At 41.8% G+C, this 24819-nt stretch overlaps 1 protein-coding gene across 2 annotated transcripts in view; it reads right to left on the bottom strand.

Annotated features, from left to right (window-relative positions):
* Nucleotides 1-59: 59 nt before the first annotated feature.
* Nucleotides 60-24819, bottom strand: part of LOC142572764 (mitogen-activated protein kinase kinase kinase 20-like) — a 46523-nt gene continuing 21763 nt past the window's right edge. For both annotated transcript variants that reach the window (XM_075682105.1, XM_075682106.1), the window contains exons 12-21: nt 23724-23859; nt 22781-22825; nt 19113-19143; nt 17940-18076; nt 16743-16802; nt 14928-15257; nt 14382-14456; nt 12769-13039; nt 10830-11148; nt 60-9288 (exon numbers count right to left, since the gene is read on the bottom strand). In XM_075682105.1, coding sequence (XP_075538220.1) covers nt 8901-9288; nt 10830-11148; nt 12769-13039; nt 14382-14456; nt 14928-15257; nt 16743-16802; nt 17940-18076; nt 19113-19143; nt 22781-22825; nt 23724-23859 — 1792 coding nt within the window. In that variant the 3' untranslated portion in view covers nt 60-8900. The remainder of the gene's footprint in view (nt 9289-10829; nt 11149-12768; nt 13040-14381; nt 14457-14927; nt 15258-16742; nt 16803-17939; nt 18077-19112; nt 19144-22780; nt 22826-23723; nt 23860-24819) is intronic.

Raw genomic sequence — 24819 nt, forward strand, 5'->3', positions numbered from 1 at the left:
TCGTGACGTTACCGTTGTCGAACCTTTCGATTATGTCAAAAAACAACGCGGACGAAAAATGTGAGAAACAGGTATTCTTTATTGCCTCAGTAAGCACATAAAAGTAATAAACTTATCTAAAAACGAAAGCAAAATTTACTATAGATCACTGCAGCAACAAACCAATACTGAACGTTGTAATAATACGCACTAATATTTACAGGTGGTACCCATTGTAACGTCCCGACCCACTCTCACCTGTGCCGACCCATCCCAATATCACCTAAAACAAAGAACAATAAACAAAACGAGCAGCAGGTATAAATAAATAAATGTCGACGAAGCGAGTTCCTGATGCACGCAATATATGCCACTGTACAGAACGACAGAATAATATAGTTACATATATTTCGCAAACCGCGATAAGACAGACAGTTCATCCAAATAAGACCACAAACGTCACCGCGAGCACTTATTCCAATGTCTATGGCACTGTAACGAAGACTTTAATATGCATATAAGCAAAAACGCCAAGCAACTAAATTATAACATGGTTGTGCAACGATTCCTATACAGATCACGGTGATACAGATTAAAACACTGCTCTGCAGAAGGAAACAAGGACATCTCATAAACAATGGCTCTACAATGCCACGACACACGTATGAATTCTTCAACTCTTCACAGATACGAAAAAAAAAGAAAGAAGAGCCTTAGTAGTGTGGTGCTGAACAAAACAGTGCTAGTTGGTGGCCTTAAGGTTTAGTTTACAACTGTGATGGTTATGGCAGTCTGGTTCATAATTAAGCGGTCTGCTTTATAACTAAAGTGATTACTGCATATGCATGAGTAGCTTTTGTTAAAGAAGAGAGAGAGAAATGAAAGAGAGGGAAGACTAAGACCGCTAAAATGAGAACATGTTCTCTGGAGTAAGATTATAGTTCTCCTTGATTTCCAAACATTCACAAGCAATATAATAAGAAAATTAGAATTTACTAGAATTTGTGCAGGAGCGTTCAGAAATCTAGTAGTGCTAGCCTGTCCAGCAAAAAAGTGACAAGTAAAATTTAAATTCTGGGTCTGTACATGGAAAAACCACAATCAGATGCTGAGGCATGCTGTAGTGGGGGCTGCGGATTATATGACAACCTGAAGTTCACTTAAATATAAGTACACAATCTTAAGTGACCAGTAGAATGTTACATCAAATAGTAACAGTAAGTTGATTTACTACAGTGCTTGTTCAACAGGTCGGTACATCTAGGAGCAGAAGAAATGAGCAGTGCTCTTTCCCTATCCTGTGTCATGCCATTCATATATATACAGGTTGTTTCTACAAAGACTAAGTAATATTTAAAAAGAGCCATTTTGAAATAAAGGGAGGTTCCTTCGGAGACGTGCCATCATCGTGGTGGCGTGTCACGGAATGACGGGTCATGCAGGGTAATTAGCCGCTAATTAACGCAAGATCATTCATTACATTTTTAACATTTAGTTTCAGCAGGCTCATCATAATTGGGAAATTGAAGCAAGCTCTCCCGTACAAGTCATATCAACTTTTAGAACTGGAAAAATGCAATTACCCGTGGAACTGCGGTATGGCAAATTTTGGATATTGAAGCGCCTGAAACAGAAACTGGGAGGCTGCAGCGAGCGCAAAGCCGCGCCTCTCAAGCTGACGCTCTGCTTACGTCACCCAGCAGCGGGCAGCCAGAGCGCTGCAGCTCCAGGCTCTTCGCTGTTGGCGCTGCGCTGGCTTCCCATTATATACAGCACATATAATGCTATCATAACTGTCATTAATTTAAGGAATAATTTAACGTTTCATTAACGGGCAAAGAAGCCAGATTCTCTTCATCAAATGCTCCCACATGCAAGGAGCTGTACATTTTTGTAGGCCACCAACTAGCTCTCTGGAGAACTGATATTTTGAGAAAGAAGTAAACATACTCAAGTTCAATGAGAACAGAGATAAAATTTCAAGGGCACAAGGCAAGTATGACATATGTGTTTAAAAAAAGGAGCCAACCTGTGGGACGTTATGTCCCATGATCACTAACCAAGAAATGCAGCATCCCCCTCACTCTGCAAACGCGATGAAAACATGTATCTTTTAGAAAAATAGCTGCAGTAATTGACATGATTTTCATGCCAAGTCGGACGGAGCATCAACATGTAGCAAAAGAAAAAAAAAAGCAGGAAGTAAACATTGAAGGGGCCCTGGAACACTTCTAATAAAATCTGAAATTTCTTTGTTTCTAGGACTCTCACTGAGGTCTTGTCATTGCCGATACACCTGCTGAGCTGGCCAATGATGCCGAATGCATTCAATTTGACAGAATAAAGATTTGTGACTCTGTGTCTATGAGACATCATGCAATGAATGAACCTGTTCTTACATCAGCAAGAACAGGAAAATCTACCAGACATCACAAAAACAAAAAGGCCTCAAATGTGTTAGCCAAATGCACTGGTAACCACAGTTGCCACAATGAATGGAAATTGCCACAATCATAGCCAAGGAAAATAATGCATCAATTTGGCTTCCACTGGAGTTATTAGTTATCCAAACAACCCCTGCACTGACTGGCTTTTGTCTGCATTAGCTGTTACATAATGCAAGTGCATTACCTACAATAATTCAGAAATCGCAAAGCTAAAGTTTCTGTAGGTGCAGGCAATTCACAAGAATTCAGTGCAGTCTAGCTTTGCACACACACTCACACACAGCTGCCAAGAGGTTATAGCTGAAGGCCATATCAGCACTACAGAGATGGGGGGGGGGGAATTCTGTAAAGGCTCATTCACACTAGGCCGTCGGCAGATTGTCGGCATCGGTACAGTGTGACAGAGGTGTCAACACCAAGGAAAAAACGCTGTTCCCGGCAGTCGGCAGACCGAGATTGGTGTCGTGTTGGCCTAGTGTGAATGAGCCTTAAGTGTCCACCTAGTCGACATGTCCATTTAGACTGCTGCTGGAGTGCTGATTGGCTAGGGGTGCCTGTTTCCTCCACATGCATATGCCAGCCCAGCCAATAATAACTTCAGCAACTGACGAAATGGAATGTCCACTAGGTGGACACTTGCAGAATACTCCCCACTGATGAACCATCAACGCACAAAAAAGCAAGTCACAAGAGAATCTGCTTTACACAGATGGAAACGTTAATTTATGTGATAGTTTTTACAACCAATGCAGCACAGCCCCTATAACACATCTTTCACAGACTGCAAAAAACCAAACATAGCAGCCTGGAGACGTATTATGAAAACGCACTGTTAGCACCACAGATACAAAGTGAATTTTTTCTTCTTTGAGCACTGTAACATAGTGAGGCAGCTTATTGCAAAAGTGGGTTATACATGTAAATGTGTGGCATTACAAAGAACTAAGCCAGAGTGAACAATGAATGAAAGCATTTCAGGGCCCCTTTTAAAGCAGAAAGTATGAAGCACTGGCAAAGACAAGTGGCAGCAATTGGAACAGTTTCGAGCACTAATGGACAGGGACACAAGAAGAAGAAGTATGACACATAGAGCGCTTCCATGTGCCATCTTACGTCTTCTCTTTATGTCCCGGCCTGTTAGCACTACAAATAATTCCAGCATGACTAACCAACTCTTCCAAATTTCCACCTTAATCAGCAGCAACTGCCTTGAAAGGCATACACAAAAGACAAAATTTTCAGCAGCAAAGGCAATTATAAGCGTTCAATATGGAACACATCGGTTGCACCAACAGAAAGGCCACAGTCTCTGAGGCTAAGGCTGCAAGCTGTGTAAAACTGCATTTTCTTGCACACAGCACGAGTGCTGCCTTGTGGCATATCATTAGTTGGTGATCTTTCTTTTTTCTCCTATCTATACTTGAAGTCTAGAGAAATCTTGAAGGCAATGCACTGAAGGCGTCATTCCTTGGACATAACCTGTCTTATATGATAAAGGCAAGACTTAATTTACAAGGCAAGCACACTTGGTACTACTATGCAGCTTGACAACAGGAGGTGAAAGAAATTACAAGAGGAGAGAAAACTACACTATTTGCATGAATGAAACACCAGATGTTTCTTTTTCTTTTTCTACAAGATAACCAGTTTGAGAAGGTACCTTGCATAGTACTTGAAACAATGCCCTACTATGCCCCACTGCAACTGAAACCCAGAATGTCTCCTGCTTTAAAACGTGGCAAGCTCAACCACCAAACAACTAAGTTTTGCAAAAAAGCCAACCTCACAATGTCATGGGAAAAATACATATGCGCATGCAAAGGGGGGGGGGGGGGGCGCACAGCAGCAAGGAAGTGAAAAAGGAGCGAAAAGAAAAGAAGAGGGACAATGCATAGCAGTTCGGAGGTCTGGATGCACAACTTCAAAACATGCCTGCATGGCCTTGGTACGTGGAAACGCTGTCACGCCTCACAGTACACTAAAATGTTCTAATTTAAGCCCGTGGCTACGTTTTGCATCACAATAATAATATTACTACTTATTTCCTTGGTAATTGAAAGTCATTCCCTGCATTACATTCGTGAAGGAACAGCATGCGCATACGGCAGTGTTTTCACATTACCAAGAGGAAAATACTGACATGCGTGTTTCGCTATTTGATGGCGGAAACTTGCGGCTGGGATTGTGCTGGTCTTGCAAACAATGAAAGCATGAATAGAAATCTCGTACACCTGCTCAAACTAGTTGATCACTCCAGTCAGTGGCATACTGCAGTCGAACCCGGATATATCGAATCTGAAGGAAATCACAAAAAAAGTTCGATATATAGGTAATTCGATATGTAAAATAAAGATTCCATAAAAACATATTCAAGGGGATTTTACAGCTGTTCGTTCTACACAATAATTTGCTATATATGTGGGTTCGATACATCCCGGTTCTACTGTATTGAAGCTTTATAAAGCAATACTGTACTGAGGTGCTTACGATAGCACTCTACTGTGCACAATAGGCCACTGCTGGTGGGAGTGCACAAATGTGCAGCTACTACTGTGAGCCCTGCCACACATCAGCAGCGTGATTTGACGGCCACACACTTGCACCTTCCCACTAAAAGTGGGGTCCTGTGTACATTAATCACTGATCAAAATATCCCACAATGCCCTTTTCAGCAAGCATATGCATATAAACTGACCACCAGTGAGGGTGACAAAACAGTTGCCCTGACAAAGGCGTGTCCCCTTGTCAAAGTATTGGCTCCCCAGAGATATTTCTAGTTCCCCCACTGTTGATCACACATGTCACATCGCCATTTTCCTGTGAACCTTTGTTTTTGTATGTGCATAAGTAAGCTGCAGCGTTTTGCAAGAATTCTTCTAATTAATTTTTTATTGCCAGCCCTCTTTCTTTCTCTTTTTTTTCGTTTGCTGTTGCTGCCAAAGCCTGTGCTATACTGACAGAGTGAAAAGTGGCAGGGAAATTTTAAGGTAGAACACGCAGTAAGTGCAATTACTCAAGAGTGCGACATCACACTGCTATGTGTCTAGTCACTAAAGGTGGCATCATGAACTTTCATCCGGACATGAAAGTTAAAACTATGCCAATGTAACACGAGCTGGAGACAGCGGAAACAAAAGTATGCATATTAGCTGGGCCTAAGTTGATGTGTGTCATTCCGTGAGAAAACTACTATCTGATATGATAAAGCTTTGTTAAAAAGTGCTGTACATGACTGCTGATTAAACGATTAAGGAAACAAACAAGTGGTGAGTTCTGTTACAATGCAAGTATTGCTAGACATAAGTTCATTATATTGAGTTTAATGTCTGTCTTTTCTTTAAACTACAACAGCCAACAAGCCTGCTAAAGTACAGTCCAAAAGAACCTGTACTGAAATGTTGGTCGTGCCTACGAGTGGATATAGACTGCATGGTTAAATATCGTGCTTAAGCAATGCCAGCTTGCTTTACAGCAGGGGTCTCGAAGTCAAGTTGGGTCTCAGGCCACATACACAGAGCACACCTTCTTTTGCGGGCTGCACTGTCCTGCTGTGATGAATATGTGAAAGAAAAGACAAGGGAGCTGCCTAAGGATTGTACAGGAAAAAGGAGCTAGTATGGTTGGGAAGGCCGTGCAGACCCCGCATGAGAAGTTAGTAGGCCACATGAATGAAACCCCTGCTTCACAGCTTTTAATTGTGCTAAACAGAATGACTAAGCAAATACGTGTTCAAGTAGTTGAGCAATGCTTGAAGTTTTTTATTATTACTTTTTTTTTTTTTTGCAGGAACTGACACTCCGTGCCTTAAGAGGAATATACTTCCGAACACTGAGTATGTAACCTTGAGAAGGCCTCACATGCAACGCTGCCAAAGAAGACCTAAGAGAACCAGGCTAGTGAGCAGTATAACGATGAAAGCATGTTTTGCATTAAAAACCAACTATAGCAAGCCAGTTCAGGAGATCACTCTTAGAAAAAGTTCTCGGCTTTCACACATTTCCTGAATGCGAATGAGACTAAAACGTATACTGCCTCTATTTCTAGCCCCCTTCCTTTTGTTCACTGTAGTGTAAACAATTCAACTGAACTAAAAAAAAAAGTTGTTCTGTCAATGATCTCCATACCAAGCACATATCTGTTGACACTCTTAAAACTTCATTTCAAAGCATTAAGGTTGTGTTATCCATTGTTGCTAGTAAGCCTTTTATGGGGACCTGGCAGGAACACGTGATCCACACAATAAGGTAACAATCCTTCTTGATGGCACAATAAGTAAAGACATGATGTGTGAGAATGCGTAGCATAGTAGGCATAGTATTCAGTAAGACAATTCACTAGTTATATCTCTCACAACTGCTATGTTAGTATTCCTTTAACAGAAACATTCTGGTCATATTACCGGGAGTTCAACTTCACACATCTCAATTGAGTGAATGAGAAAAATATCAGCAGCATTGCATAACCCTCTTCCATGTTCTTTTCTTTTATTATTATTTAGGTCCCCTGCACAATGAATGCCTCTCTTAGCAATCTCAATTTACACCTGTCCTGTAGCAATTGTCTCCATCCTACGCCTGCAAGTTCCCTAGTAACATCACTCACTCCACCAACTTCTCTGCCACCACTGAGTGTATTTCCCTTTCCTTGGCCAACATTTCATTGCACCAGTTATCTAGTCTACACACCACTACATTTCTTTCTCTTAATCTTAATAATACCACCTACACCTGATTGCTCTCTGGTTCATAGTGCCTCCTACTTATCTCTTTGCATCATAGAACTAAGTAAAGGTCCCCGAACTGTTCCAACTGTTAGAGAACTCTCCACCTTATCAGAGAACAGAGCTTGTCCAAAAGGGAGCCTACGACACATACGATAATAATATGGCCCTTCTGCAAAGTGCAAACACTGACACGAAAGGGGTATCCCGGGATGTTATGAGGTGAGCTACATCTCACAACCCAATTTCTACTTTCCTGTTGTTTTTTTTAATACCAAGAAGCACAGCAAAAGCAGCAGTGATCACAGGTACTTCGCTGTCCATGCGGAACACCAGCCCCGATACTCTGCATAACATAGTTATGCCTCATGTGACACTTAGCAAATGTTGATGATATAAAAGGTGTACCCGCAGTTGAACAGACGCTCTCACCTTGACTAGGTATCTTTCTAACATCTGTGTTATCACCTTGAACAGTTTTCTTTCAAGCAAAAATAATACCATTGCTGTGTACATTTCCAAGATTTGCACTTCCCTTTTTTTTTTTTTTCTGACACTACAGGACACAACAACTATGAACTAAAATACTTATATAATGCTTCAGAAACTGAAAAACTGCTAAAGGACTGCAACTTCACGTTCCTGCAACATATGACAAGAGGTCAATCACAGGTTATTGTGTGCTTTAAGCTTATAATGCTCCATCTGTGCATCATAGTTACAAACAGAGCACTTATTTAATAAAGACAATGCACCGGTTACCTCTCATGGCAAGGTTGTAAACATGAGGCACCTCTACCTCTATTACTTGCTTCTGAGCAGCTTGCTTATGATAACTCTGATGCCCCTTTTGTTCGTTTCTTTTTTAACTACATATGCCTTGTGGCAAATCCTTAAAATAAAAATAAAATAAAAAAGAACTGAAAACCTAAGTGCCAAGCATATATAGCATAGAGTGTTCAAATATACAAATGAACATAATGCCATCAATCATCCTCCCTTTCCCGTGAGGTTGGTTCCCATGCCCACAGACTTAAAATTAGAAGGCACAGTCACACTTGCAAAGGGTAGGCAGCACTTCTCGCCTTACCACTCAAGGGCACAATGGTTGTTGATGGTGGTCATGGTTGAAACACAATTGAAGCTCATTTCTTTCTGTTAGTGAAGCACTAAACTAATGAAGCAACAATTCCCTGCCATGTTAGCCACTAAATGGCAGTTGCAATATGTCAATAAGCCCCCACAACTATGAATAAATCCATGGGGCCATTGTTAAGCTCAACATTCAACAGCCATCAGGATTCATCATGCGATGCGGGAACAAGGACCTGAGGCCTGAAGCCAGGGCTAGGATGCGGAGAAAAATTTGTACATAGTGAGCCAGGGTCTTAAACTTAGCAAGAACAATAGCAAAGCTGCAACAGTAAGCTGCAATGCGTCCTCAAATGTGGGTGCTCTATTTCTCGATCTCCTTTATGTCTTCAATAGAATGAAGTGTTGGATCTGTGCTGCCAAAAACACAGTTCAAATGTCAAGCGGACAAACATTTCTCTTTTGTGCAAACTCTTGCTGGCAATAGGCCTCAAAAAATATTTTAAAAACTGAGTGCGGCACTACAATATAGGCACATTACAAACAGTTCAGCATGTGAAAGACTAGCGTTTATCTGCGCAAATACTAAGCGGAGGTACTTTTTTTTTCATCTGCCAAAAGACAAAGTGCATTCTATACCGCAGCACTACTGCAACATCAGTTCACATAGAACCATCATACCCCATGCGACGCCAGCCGATATTGCCAGCCACACGGTCAAGCAGTCCCCCCAGCCTTCGCTCTCGGCCGCCAAGCCGGAAGCCATCGGTCTCCAGGCTAAAACTGAGTCTATTCAGGCCCGAGCTCAGGCCAGAGCTCAGGCTGGGGCCCAAACCGATGTCGAGTTGAGTGCGGTCAGCCGGCAGGTCACCTCCACTCTTGAGCTTGACGTGGCACTTTTCGACACGTAGCACTTGCCTGGATGCATCGGAAGAGGCAAAGCCGCTGTCACTCATTGAGTGCCGGTACTTCTTGGGATCCCGACGCCGAGTCGGCGTGCTGTTTCGCCGATGTCGCTCCTCTTCATGCCGTGAACAGCTCTCGGCGAGTCTGAAAAGTGAAAGAAATTCCCCCAGGGGTCCGGTGGGAGTTCACAATACTGTCGCAGGAATAGCTATGGCAGTTTATGTTACAGTACAGTTGTGATGACCTTGTTGTGATCAAACTGTGTAAACTGTGTGTGGCTGATTTTGGTTGTGCTCAAAATGCATGCCACAGCTATTTCGTGCAAGGGAATAGTCATTACAGTAAATTTTACTGTCAACCTTGTACACGGCATACATACTATACTGTTGGTCCTAGAACCTCCAGGCATTACCTTTTCAAAACTTCTGGTACTATTGTTGTATTACTCATTCATCATCTTCATCAGCCTAACTTAAGTACACTGGACAAAAGCCTCTCCCAGAAATCTGCAATCACCCATGTCTCGTGTCAGCCAAGTCCACTCTAGGCAGGCAAGTTCCCTAATTAGAATTATGTACTTATTATATGTACTTATTATATTTTGTTAAACTCATGCTACATGAATGTGCCATTAGATAACAGCTGTTGCTTTGTATACAGCATTGTGTAACTTGAAAAAACATCTAGGTTCAAAACAAAAAAAGAACAAAAAGAATAATGGTGGAGAAAGACTTCATTATTTGCATGCGTCTCCCAGCATACCAGCGTTGCTGTCAAGCATGGGCCAGTAGATGTCAAGTAAAACGCACTGCTAGACCACCTTTAAACTCGGTACAAAATCTGCACAAGGCACATTCCTGCAGTGTGAGGGAAAGTTCCTTCCAGGTACAGCAATGCTGCACTTGGTGCAAATGAGCAGCAGTGCTGAGCCCAAACTGAAGAGCTGCGTTCACCTGGTACAAAGCTGCGCACTAATGCATGTCACATTAAATGTGCATTGAACATCGGCTAGCGTGTGTAAAATTGCAAAATGGTGATGCAGGTTCCTTCCATGATTTCACTCATAAATATTTACTGACATTACAGCCTTCAGAAGGCTCCTATAGGAGAGGTTGATTAAGTATTGATTCTTACCTTTGCAGATTGATTGATTACGACAGATTTACTTAACTCATTCAATCATTTTTATTATGTATTTGTTTGTTTGTTTGTTAGTTTGATTACTTGTTTATTTAAGCACCTTAAGGTCCATGAGTACATTATAAAAAGGTGTGGTAAAGTTGGAGCCCTAAATATACAGAAGCCGAAGTGTCCAGAGAGAGTTGAAAAATGATCGAAGAAAAAAAACAGCCACACGAAGGTCTTTGTACATTACCACAGGCACTACATTTGAACAATGGCGTAATAGAGGGCAGAGTGTATAAAAAAATATACACACATAAAAACAGCAAACTGGCCAATCAAGCAGTTTCACTAATAAAACCAGTGACAAGTTCACTAGCAAAGGTGGTTACAGTGCAAAGCCAACAACATACATTTTCGGACTTCAACAACACAGAAGCCTCCCTTTGACGAGATCCTTGATCTTAGCCCCTGGGAGTGCAACTTCATTACGTTAATATCCAAGCGTAAAAGTACATACAGATGCGTGCCAACGAAACGAAAGGCCCTGCACCCTGGCTCACCCGGCAGTGGCATTTCCTGCGAGAGAGTGCGAGTGGAGACTAGAGGCGCCCTGGTCACTGAGGGAGTCCTCCGAGCTGGAGTGGAGGGAGAATGCCAGCCGATGGCGCCGGTGCTCCTTGAGGCGGCTTCTCCCGGTCGAAGCAGTGCCGCTGCCTCCGAGCTCCGAGGCAAGGTGGGCCAGGCATTCCTCCTCTTCGCTCGACAGGTCTCCACCGGCAGGCGATGACAGCAGCCGTCGGGGCGCAAACGATGACAGTGGAGAGCCGCTACGTGCCGCTGACAGCATGGATGTGCCCCAGCAGCCGTCACCACCAGAGCCTGTGAGAGCAACAACAGTATGATGAGAGCTTCAGTGAGCTGCCCACTTCAATTACAGAAATAGCATGGAAAAAGCAAGAGCATGTACCATATAGTACATGTTGTCAGATTAAACGTGCTACGCAATGTCACAGTCATGCTGTCGCATGATATGCCCACAACATCATAATGTTCATGCATCCCAAGTGTTGTAGCCACATGTCGAAAGAAAGGTGGGCCCCTATTATCAAAGTATACATGCGAGAAACAATTACTGTAGTACATTTTCCCACATGAGCAGTTATCTCAGAGTATAAGCTGGATTGTACAATGACATCCCTATTAATGGCAGACAGCTGGACAGCCACGCCATTAGATTCGTCAACAGCCTACGGCGCCTGTTGCATTCACTGCTGCCAAGTGGTAATAAGGTATAAAAGGCACAAGTTTCCTCCAAGTCACAAACTGCTGTACCTTGATGTTTGAAGCTTAATGATGTCCATACATGGCAAAAATAAACTATATAGAGTAAGTATACACAAGAAGAGGTCTCAAAGTCATGACACTGTAGTGGTACCTCTCATGTTTAAGCATGTAAGCGAATGAGGTCTGGCGAGCAAATGAATATGAACCAACAAGTGCTGAGCACTGAGAGAATAATGAAAACAGCATCACAAAATTAACACTTTGACAAGATCATACAAAAGGTGCGATTGCATCTGCACACTAAACATATATTCAAATGTACAAAAATTGAGAGAAACGGACAATGTAAAACCAAGCGACATTATAAGTTCAACATTGGAACATACCTACATGTAACAACTTCAAGAATTGACATTCAAAACTGTAAACTCAATGTAGGTTTATAAAATGAATATTAAATGCTGAAGAGATAACTGACAGAAAACTATGTACATTCTAATCAGAACAATAACCACTTTGGTTTAATTCCACAGGGTATCAAAACCCATAGTTTGAATCCTTCAAAAGCAGTTAAGTTCCATAATTTGCTTGCACGTTGGTAAAGGAAAATTCTGCTTTGATGAAAATATCTTAGCATTTGTATACTGAGTAACTATTCTCTGTGGATAAATTGAAGAAGGTTGGCAATTTGTAATGGGCCAATATGTGGGATTACCTAAATTTAATTTTACTAATTCAATCCTCTGTGTACATAGTATGCTCGAATATGCCCCTCTGTGCACCTAACCTGCCAATAAAAAGAACCCACACCAATGATACCTGATGACATCATTTGTAGTGTTCTGGTGTGATGCAATCCCTCAGTATCAATCCCTAAATACATCAATACACGTGTGTGTGCATACGGGCGTATGAGTGTCTGAGTGAGCAGAACAGCAAAACCACAGGTGGCAGCAGCGCTGGTAGTGACATCTTGTGACGCTTTGTTCAACCACAATGTGTCAGAACTTTTATGTTATTGTCGCGCTGAAAGGGAGAAGGAAAGTGATGGCACTTTTTGCTCCGAATAAACAGAGTCACTCTGCCCCTTGATAAACCACAGTTGTATAAAGAAGGCAAGGAGAAGAGCGACACATCCCGCCAAAGACACTTCTATCCTTCCAGGTGAAACAAAAGATCTCGGCAGTCAGTGTGGTGGCAAGGAAAAGAGCTCACGCGATCGGCGATGCGTGGGCCGTCGAGTTGGAGAGAAGCTGCCAAAGAGACTGCCGCGCTGACGCCAGGCCTCGGGCAGGAGGTCCTCTGAGAGACGGCGGGCTCTGGACGGAGCCGAGTGGGCCTCTCGCCGGGAGGAGGACCGTGAGGCATCCTCGCGGCGGGGGGACAGTGCGGATAGCCTCAGGACCACCTCGATCTGTTCGGGTGCACCTCCTTCTGGGTGCACCCGGTGGCTTAGCAGCGTTGATCGAGGTTCCAGTACGCAGAGCTGTGGGAAAGAGGGAGACATACACATGAGCCATTGGTATGGAATAGATGTTATATTACCTTATTTTCTTCAAAGTTCATTGAAGGAATGCTGGACAGAAATATATTGGGTTCAGCTAAAGTGACACATTACAGGCTTGAACACCAAATGTGAGTGTAGGTACTCTTTATTTATTCTTCTTATTTTTAATTCGAGCCGAGACCCATACATGTCCTGCAGCATACTATATGGGTATCTAAACAAAAGCATGTAGGCCCTCCTTAAGTAAGAATTGAAGTGGTAGCTTGCACAACTCATTAACCATGAACCAATGTGTGTAATTCAGTTTGATCAGTGCACAGGTTGGCAGGTCTGAGAATTCTCTCTCGGGTATAGCCCTCGTTTCTGGTCAAAGCTACAACAAGTGGTGAATGTCCGCTGTCGATGCTGGAACAGCACGCTTTGGACAATTTATGAGGCCTTCGTGAGTTGAACTCCAGGCCCAAGCACCATGAGTACCAAGAAAGATTACAGGGAACTGACACACGAAGGAATTAAGGCATGTCACTCCTAACAGAAAAGTGATTTTTGGGATAGAAAGACAGAAAGGGAGTCTCAAGGAAGCAAAGTAGGTGGGATCTCTGGTGTGGAGATGGAGTGATTGTGTCTGTCCACTAGATAGTGTAGGTGTAATCACTAATGAATAGCTTATTGTAAAGCCAAAAAGTACATAAAAACGAAAGACAGGTGGCAGCACCATCATGAAATTTCTACACCAGTTTCTTATGCCATCGTGAATTTTGACAGCACCTGCTTGGACTAATTAGTTGTTCATCAACAAAGAATGATTAAACATCCATCCAAAGTAAGCAAAAATGCAGTCAAGGAGGTCTGGAAAAGTTTTAGTGCCCAAGAAAGGCCAGAATATGAGAACATCTCGTGAAATCCCCGATGCTACACAGACACTATTAGTGCCACGCCTTAAGCTCGAAACTGTCTCTCTTTAAATTGGCTTTAATTTCTTTCTCTAATAATCAGCTTTTCTCACCCATGGCAATGCATGCTGTTCTGAAATGTCAAATACTTAAAAAAGAGATTAAATGTTTCTCTTTGCTGCCTCTTTAACTAACTTTAACTAACTGTCTCGTAATGTGCCTGCACTATCCTCTCCGTAAGCATAGGGGCTGTCATAGATCTTGCTTTTCACCATCCCTTCTAACAAATGGTGCTGTGTAAGTGCCGCTCATTGCACCAGCAAAATGAAATGAGCATCATGAGTGCCTTAAATAACTCAACAGTTGATAAAAGCAATCCTAGAATTGCCTTAACACATACACACATGCATAAAACGAAAAATAGTCACCTCGTAATTTACGACGCACGTCACAACTGTTTCCGGAGTAATACCAATGCACCATCGGTCCATCACAAATGGTGGCTGAGAAAAAGAAGACCATCACAAGCTTGAAAACATAAGCATTAAAGGCCCTGACAATTAAAGAAATGTTCTAAGTCTAAGCAAGTTGAAACAAGTAACAGAATTTTACATGGAACAGCGCCAACTAAGTATACAGTCGAGCCTTGTTATAACGAAGTTGCATCTGACAAGAAAATAATTTTGTTATATCTGATATTCGTTATAAGCGTACATTTATTAGACACTAATACTGGTGAGAAACATTCTTAACTTACTTCGTTACACCTAATAACCTGTTATATCCATGTTTGTTACATTGAGGTGTGATTGTATTTTCGAATAGTTGATAAAACATCAATGGCAATGTCACCAGAATACATATTGAACATCAACAACTGTGCTTGCTACAACCTTCAACCATGTTCTTACAGCTGTGATGAGAAATCTTCCCCGAAGCTCAACTACCAGTGTCGTTCCAACTGCCTACCTTACCTGGACTATGCGTGTGAGGAAAAGGCCAGATTGGGCGCACTCGAAGGTGACATTGCTGATGCAGCGGGCAGCTGCGTCACTGGCCAAATGCGTCTCGCCCGTGTCCAACTCCACGAATGCTTTCCACTTGTGTTCACGGGGACTCGCACCCAGCCGAACGTGGCTGCCAAACAGCAGTGTGAGTCGCAGGAGCATTGGCTCCGAGACAGACATTGGCACCAATGGCACTCTGGAGCCCAGGGAACCAAAGGACGTTGTCATTGAGGCAAAGCTTGTTGATCCCAGTGCAGACGACCCAAAGGTGGAGGACGTATGGCCATGGCTCATGGACTAGGAAAGACAAGAGCCCAATAATTAGGCCTGCATGCCATTGAGCACGTAGAGCTAGTGAGTGCAGATTAGACAGGCATGCTAAGACATAGCATAGCACAGCATGGTACAGTCGACTTCCATTGATTCGGCCCTGATGGGGCCAAGGAAACCGATCAAATTGTCCTGCAGGTCAAATTAAGCAAGATTCAGAAGAAACGTCAGAACACACTGCCGATTCATGTGGCAATATTTGCCCGATTCTAGCATGCTCCCAAATCAAACACACGCCTTCTTCTTATGTGTCCATAGTAGAAAAGTAACGTAAAAATTATATTAAATCTCCTAAAAAACTAGAAATTTAACAATTTAGCAAGAAAAATGGCCAAGGGACTAACATGTCTTGCACTACGGCAATCAGTTTTTATAGTCAGCTTCTCCGCAATACAGCCATGTTAAGCGGCAAAGCATAGAAAAGCCGCAAACGCGGTTTCTGGTTCTAGGAAAAGAAAGAAAAGAAAGACGCGCGTTAGAATTAGGTAACTACCGTAATCAGATATTGGCGAGTTACCGTAATTGCTTGAAAATCTTCCTAGGGCAGGCCGAAAATAGGCATTTTCGACGGGAGACGACATGTACTCAATGCATTCACTGTCCCCTAAGCTCTGCCGAGAAAAGCTGCCACTAAAGGAGTCTCTATTTGGGTCACCATAGGGGTCATACGCATGCATGCTGATTGATCAAGTTCGAATTATCTGGCAAAAGCCAATTTTGTGATAGAAATAACGAAAATTTCGACCCATGGAAATGCATGGGCACTGGCCGGGACTTTCGGTCAGGATTGAATCAATCGAAAAATAAAATTAACCAGACTAAATTAACGAAAGTCTACTGTATAATGGTTTTGGCCGAGTTGCAAATTGTTAGCCACAGCAGATATTAGCTGCAATATAGGAGATTGACGGACAAGAAACAAGAACAACATGGGAGCCCTTTCTTTCAACTAATGTTTGACATTTTTCTGTTGCTGAAATGTTGTGCCTTTTCAGTTTCTTTAAATGTCAGCCTTACGTTTTATTTTGATAACTTGTTTACCGCCAAAAATTAATATAAACTTACGGTATATTTACACGTTTCATGTCTTCTCACTGTTGTTCTATATAAATGATCTTTGTCCTGTAGAGGAGGTCCCAATTCAGTTCCTAATAATGGGAGCACCTTCTGCATATGCGTCTTTTGCACATTACTTTAATACTGATGTGAATTATTGTGTGAACTTATTGTGATATACTTGCAAAGTCAGAATATACAGAATATACACGCAACAAGATTTACAGCAATCACACACGTGTACACCAATCTGCACAGTGGAAAGAAAACTAATATCAGGTTGCAACACTTCTTCTTAGACACAACTCCTTATCTTACCTTATAATCTGTATCTGTGATGGGATAAGGGTGTAAGATAAGATAAGCATAGGAGCTGGCAAAATTGTTCAAGCTCACCTCACGCTGTGACATTTCAAACTTGCGTCTGTTTTCCATGGCAAGCTTCTCAATCTCATCCTGCAAGTTTCACACAAACAACAGAAGTGTCACATTTTTTCAAGGCTGAACTGCAAGACTTTCACTACAATAAAAACATCAGCAAAGGTAGAAGAAGTGCACCAATGGCACAAGGGTTACACAGTTGAGAAATGTAACTTCTCATCATTGTTGCCATTGCAGAAACTTTCTGCTAGATTTAACGGATTTTAGGCTATTTCAGCAGCAAAATGGCACTTTATGTGAATGGTAGATCCTTAAGAGGATTTGAAACGGAGGTTTTCTTAATTTTTTGCATAATCACAAACTGTTCACTGAATTCTAAGAAATTTTTAATGTTATTTTAGGGAAAGAATGTAAATAAAGACTTGCAGTGTTTGTCTTTGTTAATGCAGGGATTACAATAAAACATTTCTTCATGGAATAATATGGCTCATCATTAATCACAAGGGTGCTTTTCACAAGTTAATCAATAAGCACTCTACTGACAATGTAAACAAATGAAACATCATAGCCCTAAACATATCAGATGACCCTTTCTAGTACTCGCATTATTACAACTGTAATTTAACTCAAACGTTAAATACTCAGAAACACCTCTAGGCTATTATTGATCGTATTATTGCTCATCGAAATTTTTCAACATGATTCTTACTGGACATAAGGCATTTTTTGGTCCCTCCTTGGTCACTTCAGGACCCATGTGCAATCATATTTAGTGGATAATAGTGAATTTAGTGGAAATTCATAAGTTGTTTCAGTGGAATCTCTTGTAAGAAAAAAAAATTGCAACATTTTTTTTAACCGAGCTTGAAGACTGGATATGAAGTGTGCGCGCATATGGTTGGCATAATGTATGCACCGGCATTCTTTTCATGCATTCGAAATTCTCAAATGGAATACTTTAATTTCAAACAGTAGTATATGTTTGATTTTTTTTCTATAGTTATAGAAGTATTCACACGCCCATGCTAAATAAACGGCGTGACAGATGAATGAACGAATAAAGAAAGAAATACAGCAGTATGTTGTGCACCCACGTATTATTGTTTCATGTTTTGATCAAATGAGGAGTGAGAGTTGAACTACTTTTTTTTTTCGTCCGAGCATTTCGCGGGAAAAAGTTGGGCGAGCAAATGAAAGTTGCTCAGCTCCTACCATCAGTGCCAGCCTGTGTCCCAAGGGGGCAATGCCCATGTCCTTCAAGTGTTCCACAGTGAGAAGGAGCAGCCGTTTGCCCGAAATCTGCTGGCTGCGGAACAGCTCGGCATACTGCTCTAAGTCCTTGGTGGCATCTGAACAAAAGCGTGTCGAAAAACAGCTATAAGTATGGTAGAAGCATCAATACAAAAAAAAAAAAAAGAGTGTAGCAAAAGGTGATAACCAACAGAGACGAAAAGAACTGTGCTTGTAGTAATGCTCTCTTTTGGGCAAGGCATTGCATACAGTGTAAGCTGGGGAGAGACGGGGGGGGGGGGGGGGGGGAGGTACATTGCGTAGACTTGCTAATTTGTATGACTTCTGTCAACACGGCAAATTTGTAATTTTGTATGTGAAATGATATAGAACTCTCAGAGTCACCACGGCGACCTTTTTATTGCCACTGCCTTGCATCAGGCTATTACTTAAATTTCAACTTTGTAGCTAAGCATGATAAATGAGAAATGCTGTCTTAATGAAGCTGTGTTCTTTGAATTTGCCAATCTCAAATTGAAAAAGCACAGCTTCGTTAGGACAGCATTTTTCATTTATCATCTTTAGCTACGAAGTTTAATATTAATTAATGAATTCTGGGGTTTTACGTGCCAGAACCACGATTTGATTATGAGACACGCCGTAGTGGGGAGACTCTGAATTAATTTTGACCACCAGGGGATCTTTAATGTGCCCCCAATGCACGAGACACGAGCGTTTTTGCATTTCACCCCCATCGAAATATGGCCGCTGCGGCCGGGATTTGATCCCACGAACTCGTGCTCAGCAGTGCAACACCACAGCCATTAAGCCATTGCAGCAGATGCTTGTAATTAAAAAAAAGATAGAAAAATAAAGAAAGAAAACACATGTCAGCTAGTACAAAGACATCCTTCTTGGACACTTCAGTAGTGCATGATAGACAGGTATTTATTTCTTGTATGAGTAAGAATTGAAAAAAAATGGCTCAAACCTGCCCAATGATCAGCTGCCCTGAACAAGGTGCACTCTAGAAATACACACTAACAATTAAAACATCCTTGGACAGAGCAATTTCTAAAAGGGAGGATCCAGTGACCTCGTTCCATTTGGCAAAAAAAAAAAAGCTAAAAAAAGGTATATTTTTCTATTACGTACCATCACATCCCAATTGCTGAACCCAGAGAAACTGAAATGAAAATAGGTTACAAAAGCTGTTATAGTACATACTGTCAAATCTGTACATGAAGCAACATGAAACTTTCAAAGAGCGAAGGTATACTGTAGTATTGCAATAAGACGAGGACAAAAAGAAAATGCAGTAGATCCCACGAGTTGGAAACTACATACAGCGAGGCTTTGTGTGAATGTATAAAGAATTGAAGCATGAGTACATGCACATGCCTGCATGTGCATGCATGCACGCACACAAGTGCAGGCATGCACAAATTATACTGAGCCTTTTGTTAAGTGGAGTTGCTGACTACTTGCGAGAATGACCGACGACTTGAATGCATCATGGTTTAGTGTAATGCGAATCCATTTTATCCACAAGACGTGTTTACTTCCTCATAACCCTGCAGCCACGGATGTACAAAGGTGAGCTTTCTGGTCTTTTTTTTTTTTTTCTTTCACCCGCAAGGCTGGTGCCACCGCTGTCACCAATACACAAAAGCGGGCGCCGTCTGGTGGTGGTGCAAGGAACCTAGAGGTGCATGCAGCGCACGTGCTCCGCTGTGATTGGTGGGGGCTATTTAGCAAGAGAACAGCCAGGCCGCAGCACCCTCGGTCATAAAACCCGGCGAGGTTCGCAAAGGAAAGCTTCACTTTTAAGACACAGTACCAGAACTTCCTTGTAACTAAACTTTATTTAAAGAAAGCATCAGCCATTGATAGCCTGATGAAAAATCAGCAAGCAACAAATCAAATTAACAGGTATGTTCACTCTATGAGTATGGGTATCAACAGAAAAAGCATTTCTAGCTTTGACAGGCTAAGTGATGCTGCGCTGATGCACATATCTTTTGCTTTTGCTATGCAGTACGCTTCTACAATTTCTCTTTCTTTTTTGGTTTTTGCATGTTTCAGGAACCTGGTATTGCTAAAGATAAGAGTGCATGTACATTTGTTGCAATGAGCATCTAAATGGCGACCACTGTTTTTGTGCTGTCTTGCTCTGTCATATAGACCGTTTTTTCGTAGGCGCCGCCATATTGCGAACGCAGTGGCGCCGCCTATGAGCAGCGCCATACTGGCTTGGGTGAAAGCGGTCTTTTGCATGGCAGGTACACGCTTGGCAGCAGTTTCTGGCATTTGTTTTCGCGCTCGTGCGGTCTGTTTACTATGACGTGCGTCTTCTACGTAGTAAACAGTTCTGTGAGACGTGCTGAAGTGGTTTAAGGAATCATGGCCGGAATTTCTGCTGGCGTTGAGGTGGACAGAACACGCAACGCGATGTGTGCGCGCATATTCGAGTCTGCAATCAGCCTCGGAGATGAATTGTGTATTTCTGAATGTTCCAGTCACTAATGTGACCTTAGTGCAGTATTATCCTCTATTTCTAAGCTGCGGAAACATACGCGACGATCATAACAGCGTGATCGTGGGTACCGTTCTACTACAATAGGAGCTGTGATGTTATACTTTGGCAAGCGTTCAAACTGTTCGCTGCAGGTTACATTGCGTGACTACTTGGTTCGATGGGTGAGGCTTCCGCACCTGAATAAAATAGTTTTGGCAAGTGATAGCAGCATACCTTACAGTCTGAATTACGCTTGTCCAGCAAAGGGACTGTTTACGAACTGCGCGAGCATCCTAAGCAGTGGTAAGTGCTGGATTACATATATCTTTGTTCTATATACCGCATGGTCCAAGCATACCGCATCAGCGGTTATATATTTATAAACGTTGTGCGGCGCGACTATGCGAGGCCCTATTGTGGCGTTAGCCCGTTTTCTCTTGCTTTTTCGAGAAAGAGGATTATAACCGAATTTCTTTTTCGGTTGTGTTTGTTCCGTCACTACGACACACTCACACGCATTACGGAAATTTTGTCCTCAAAAATAGGCATCGCATTCTTTTTATGCGATCCTTCATATATTATGGCTGTCTGCAGGCAAAAAAGGCAATGCCGAAGCGCACAGCTTACATATGTACCGTGCTGGTTCACAAACCGCAGTGATCGCTGCGTTGAGCAGCGCCATCGGCCTCATGCAGGAAGGCTAGCGTAGACATATGGTAATTTGAAGCCTACTAGACTTGAAATGCGCGAGAACGATGCCGGTGCATCACAAATATTTGATTGCGCCTGCCGCTTAGATGTTTCGTGGTTGCCTTAGGTTGGCCGTGCACGAGCACGCGCTCTTATGTTTATGCTTTGCTCCCTACGCCAAGCGATCAGATCTTGAGCAGATTTACCATTTCATGCTGCTAATACAGAGACACCGGGTTTCTTTGTTGAATTAAAACCGATATAAGTAAAATAGTTGACAACACATACACACACCGCGACTGATAATGTGCGTACACCGCGGCTTATAAGACGCGTCACATTTCTGCGCTCCCAAAAGATATTTCCGCCTACTGTAGTTACCGATGCACCGAAAGGCTTCCCTGACGACCTTATATGAACGGACACGGCGTAAATTTCACAAAATACCATCTAAAACATCTCAAAATCGCTCCGCAGCACACGACAGCAATACCTTCAAGCAGCGCCGCGCCGGATCGCCCAAGCCAGAGAGGAGGAAAGGCTCTCCGCGCGCCCTATCCTCCTCGCCCGATGAAACGGTCTATAGACATTGCCCTGTTGATACCTGTACTTATAGTGGGTGCATGCCTGTAAATTCGATTTGCTGTTTGCTGGTTTTTCATTACACTATACATGGCTGGCTTTTTCTTCAAACAAAGTTTAGTTAGCAGTAAGCGCTAGTACTGTTGTGTGTTTTTTCGCCCTCATCCTATCGTGCTTCTTCAATATACCTTCAAGATGAACCAACTGGCCCAAATCAAGTTGCTGCTATATCAAAGAGTCAAGCCAGCAAAAAATAAAAAGGCACTAATTTCGCATCGAACCAACATGCTTTTCTTTTATAGAGAAGCTGTTACGGGAGTTCCGCAACAGTTTTCATGTGAGGAGGTGTGACTGGCAGCAAATGTAAATGAAACGCAATGGGTGTCGGAGCCCCGAATTCGCTTTGAAATGTAATTATCGACGACAACAAAATAAAAGCTACCTTGCATAGGTCTCACTAAAATAGACAGCAACTCATGTGTGTCATTTTTTTAATTAGCATTCTGCAAATTTTGTTTCTCATGTCCTATTATACCAGCTTCACATTGAAGATCAGCTAGGATTTTGTACAGCTGAAACGGTGAAAGTCAGCGCTGTGAGGCTGCAACACAGCCTTGGTATTTTCAAAGGGTGCGAGAAATCACTTATACAGCTTGGCTTTTTCTGATGTATCAGTTGTCAGGTTGGCATACATCTGCGAAACATCTTTTTAGTTTTATAGCACTATATTATTCCTGCACTAGGACAAATTTTTTATCCTGACAATTTCACGGAGAACAATTAATTTTTCTTCAAGTGTGAAGCTTTCTTTAAAAAAAGAAACCTGTGTAGGTTTCCTTTGTAGCCTTATCCTAAAGTCAGGTGGGTGACAATTTTCCCTTTTGGCACAACATTATTATAAAACATATTTATCGCAAGAACTGGTACCTGCTTTTAGACCCATCAGGAGTCGCATCTTTTTTTTTCTACTTAAGGCAATGTACTAGCAATGTTTATTTGTCATAGTCATGAACACATCAAATTTAAAACTCACCACATGATCCACACTCCAAGTATTCACATCATGGACATACAACTCCTGAAATATAAATTTTGTTTGAACCATAATGCCATACTGTTGTTTTGCCAGTTATACGCAATGAGTCCCACTAAAAGCTCAGCTATCCCTGGATGTTTAAACAAGTCACACTGCAGCGGTACACAGTTAACGGTGTACCGACTGTTATCAAAGTTCATATGTTTAAACTTACATGATACAGAGAACAAATGTGTTGACTTTCAATGCATATGATAAAGAGAGTAAAGCGGAGCCCCACAAATTCTATAAATATAGAACTCTGGACTCTTAACAGTTTATGATATGCTTATAGCAACTTTCCCTTTTTTTTTAATACCACTATAAGCAAGAAAAAAACTAAACTGCTCAATAGTACTTCACATTATCCTTTCGTTCGCACAAAAATCCTACACTGTGGAGAAGCCAGTAACACATTTTTTGGCAATCAATCAATCAATCAATCAATCAATCAATCAATCAATCAATCAATCAATCAATCGACCTATCATACTAAATGTAACTTTTCCAAGAATAACGGGGTTCTTTCTTCAATGAGCATAACACAATCCAGGCTTGGGTAAGCAAGTGATCACCTAACCTTGTTCCCAAGATACCAAAGATATGCAGTACTAACATCACTGCTTTATGCAATACTTTGCAGCATGAAAAAAAACACATTAGTAACAAGGTGATACAGGCAACATGATGCATGAACTGACAACTGCTTATTTTCCATTGGATCATATTGCATATATACAGAAAATTTAAGTATACAAGAACAAAGCACAAATAACCATCCTCCTTTGCACTCTAAAGTAGCTTGCAAAGCCTTAATGCTTCATCAAATGGTCCTCGTTGCAGGACTGCTAGCTTACGAAGTAACTCCAGGAAATGCAATGGACAAATAGGTATACATCACCATGCAGCCCCTGCGTCGTTCGAGAAGCTGCTCCTTCTGCTGCAAACGGCTTTCCCATTCTTCCAACTGCTTTTGCTTTTGACTGAGGTCACGCTCGGCACGCTTCATCAACTCCAGAGTGGATTCGATTTCCTGCCTGCAAATACACAGGCAACTTAATGAGAGCACAAATGCTCATGAGCTTAAGTCCAAATATGTTGAGCACTATAGCATAGATAAGAAATAAAAGGTAGCTTGTCAACAATGAAAGCTCTGTAAACATAAGAAAGAGGCAAGAAGTCAAACAAGCATAAGGATACAGGGCACATTGCAAAAAACTTCTAAGGTTTCTGGGCTTCTCAGAAAAGCTTCTGGATATGTACAATTTTTTGCTTGAACTGTAACAAGGTGCATAGTTGGTGTCAACAGTACAGGTACATGTTTAGAAGAAAGCACAAAATGAATAGCAACACAAATAAATGCATGACTAAAAATTGCAAACCTGAAGAGAGAGACTGGCAGACTGACAAACCAGGCAAACTGGTTGCTGTCCCAGTGAGTTCAGTACACCTAGGCAATTTTTAGGACGCCCTATCATCACACCTTTCTGCACATTGCAAGGCTTATGGGTGTGAGCCTTGTATCTTTTTCTAATAACATGCGTGATAAATGATTACAAATGAATAAAACTGAAGTGATAATGATGATAAACTAGCTAAAGCCTTCTGCATAGAGCAAAACATTTATGACTGCATATCTGTTTCGTTTTCTATGCTGTTTGAACGCAAAATAGATTTGCTTAAAGGTGCAGCTGGGCATTATTTACAACACTCTGAGCATGCGCACAGAATTTTGATTACATCCTTGTCTTTACAATACAACATTTAGTTTTAAATTGAGTACTACTCCTGTGGGTGTCTTGTTTTTTGTTGTATCACCATCACCTAGGTGCAACATCTCTTACATCTGCTCAGATATACTACCAAAGGAAACACAAATGTATGAAAATTTTCACACCCATCACCTTGAAAAGATTTGTTCAAAAGCACTAAGGTTATGAGTGATAAGAACCATAATTAAATATACAGATAAGAATCATCAACAGCAGTGCCTCACA

Source organism: Dermacentor variabilis, chromosome 2 (genome assembly GCF_050947875.1).
Source record: "Dermacentor variabilis isolate Ectoservices chromosome 2, ASM5094787v1, whole genome shotgun sequence".
Classification (NCBI taxonomy): domain Eukaryota; kingdom Metazoa; phylum Arthropoda; class Arachnida; order Ixodida; family Ixodidae; genus Dermacentor; species Dermacentor variabilis.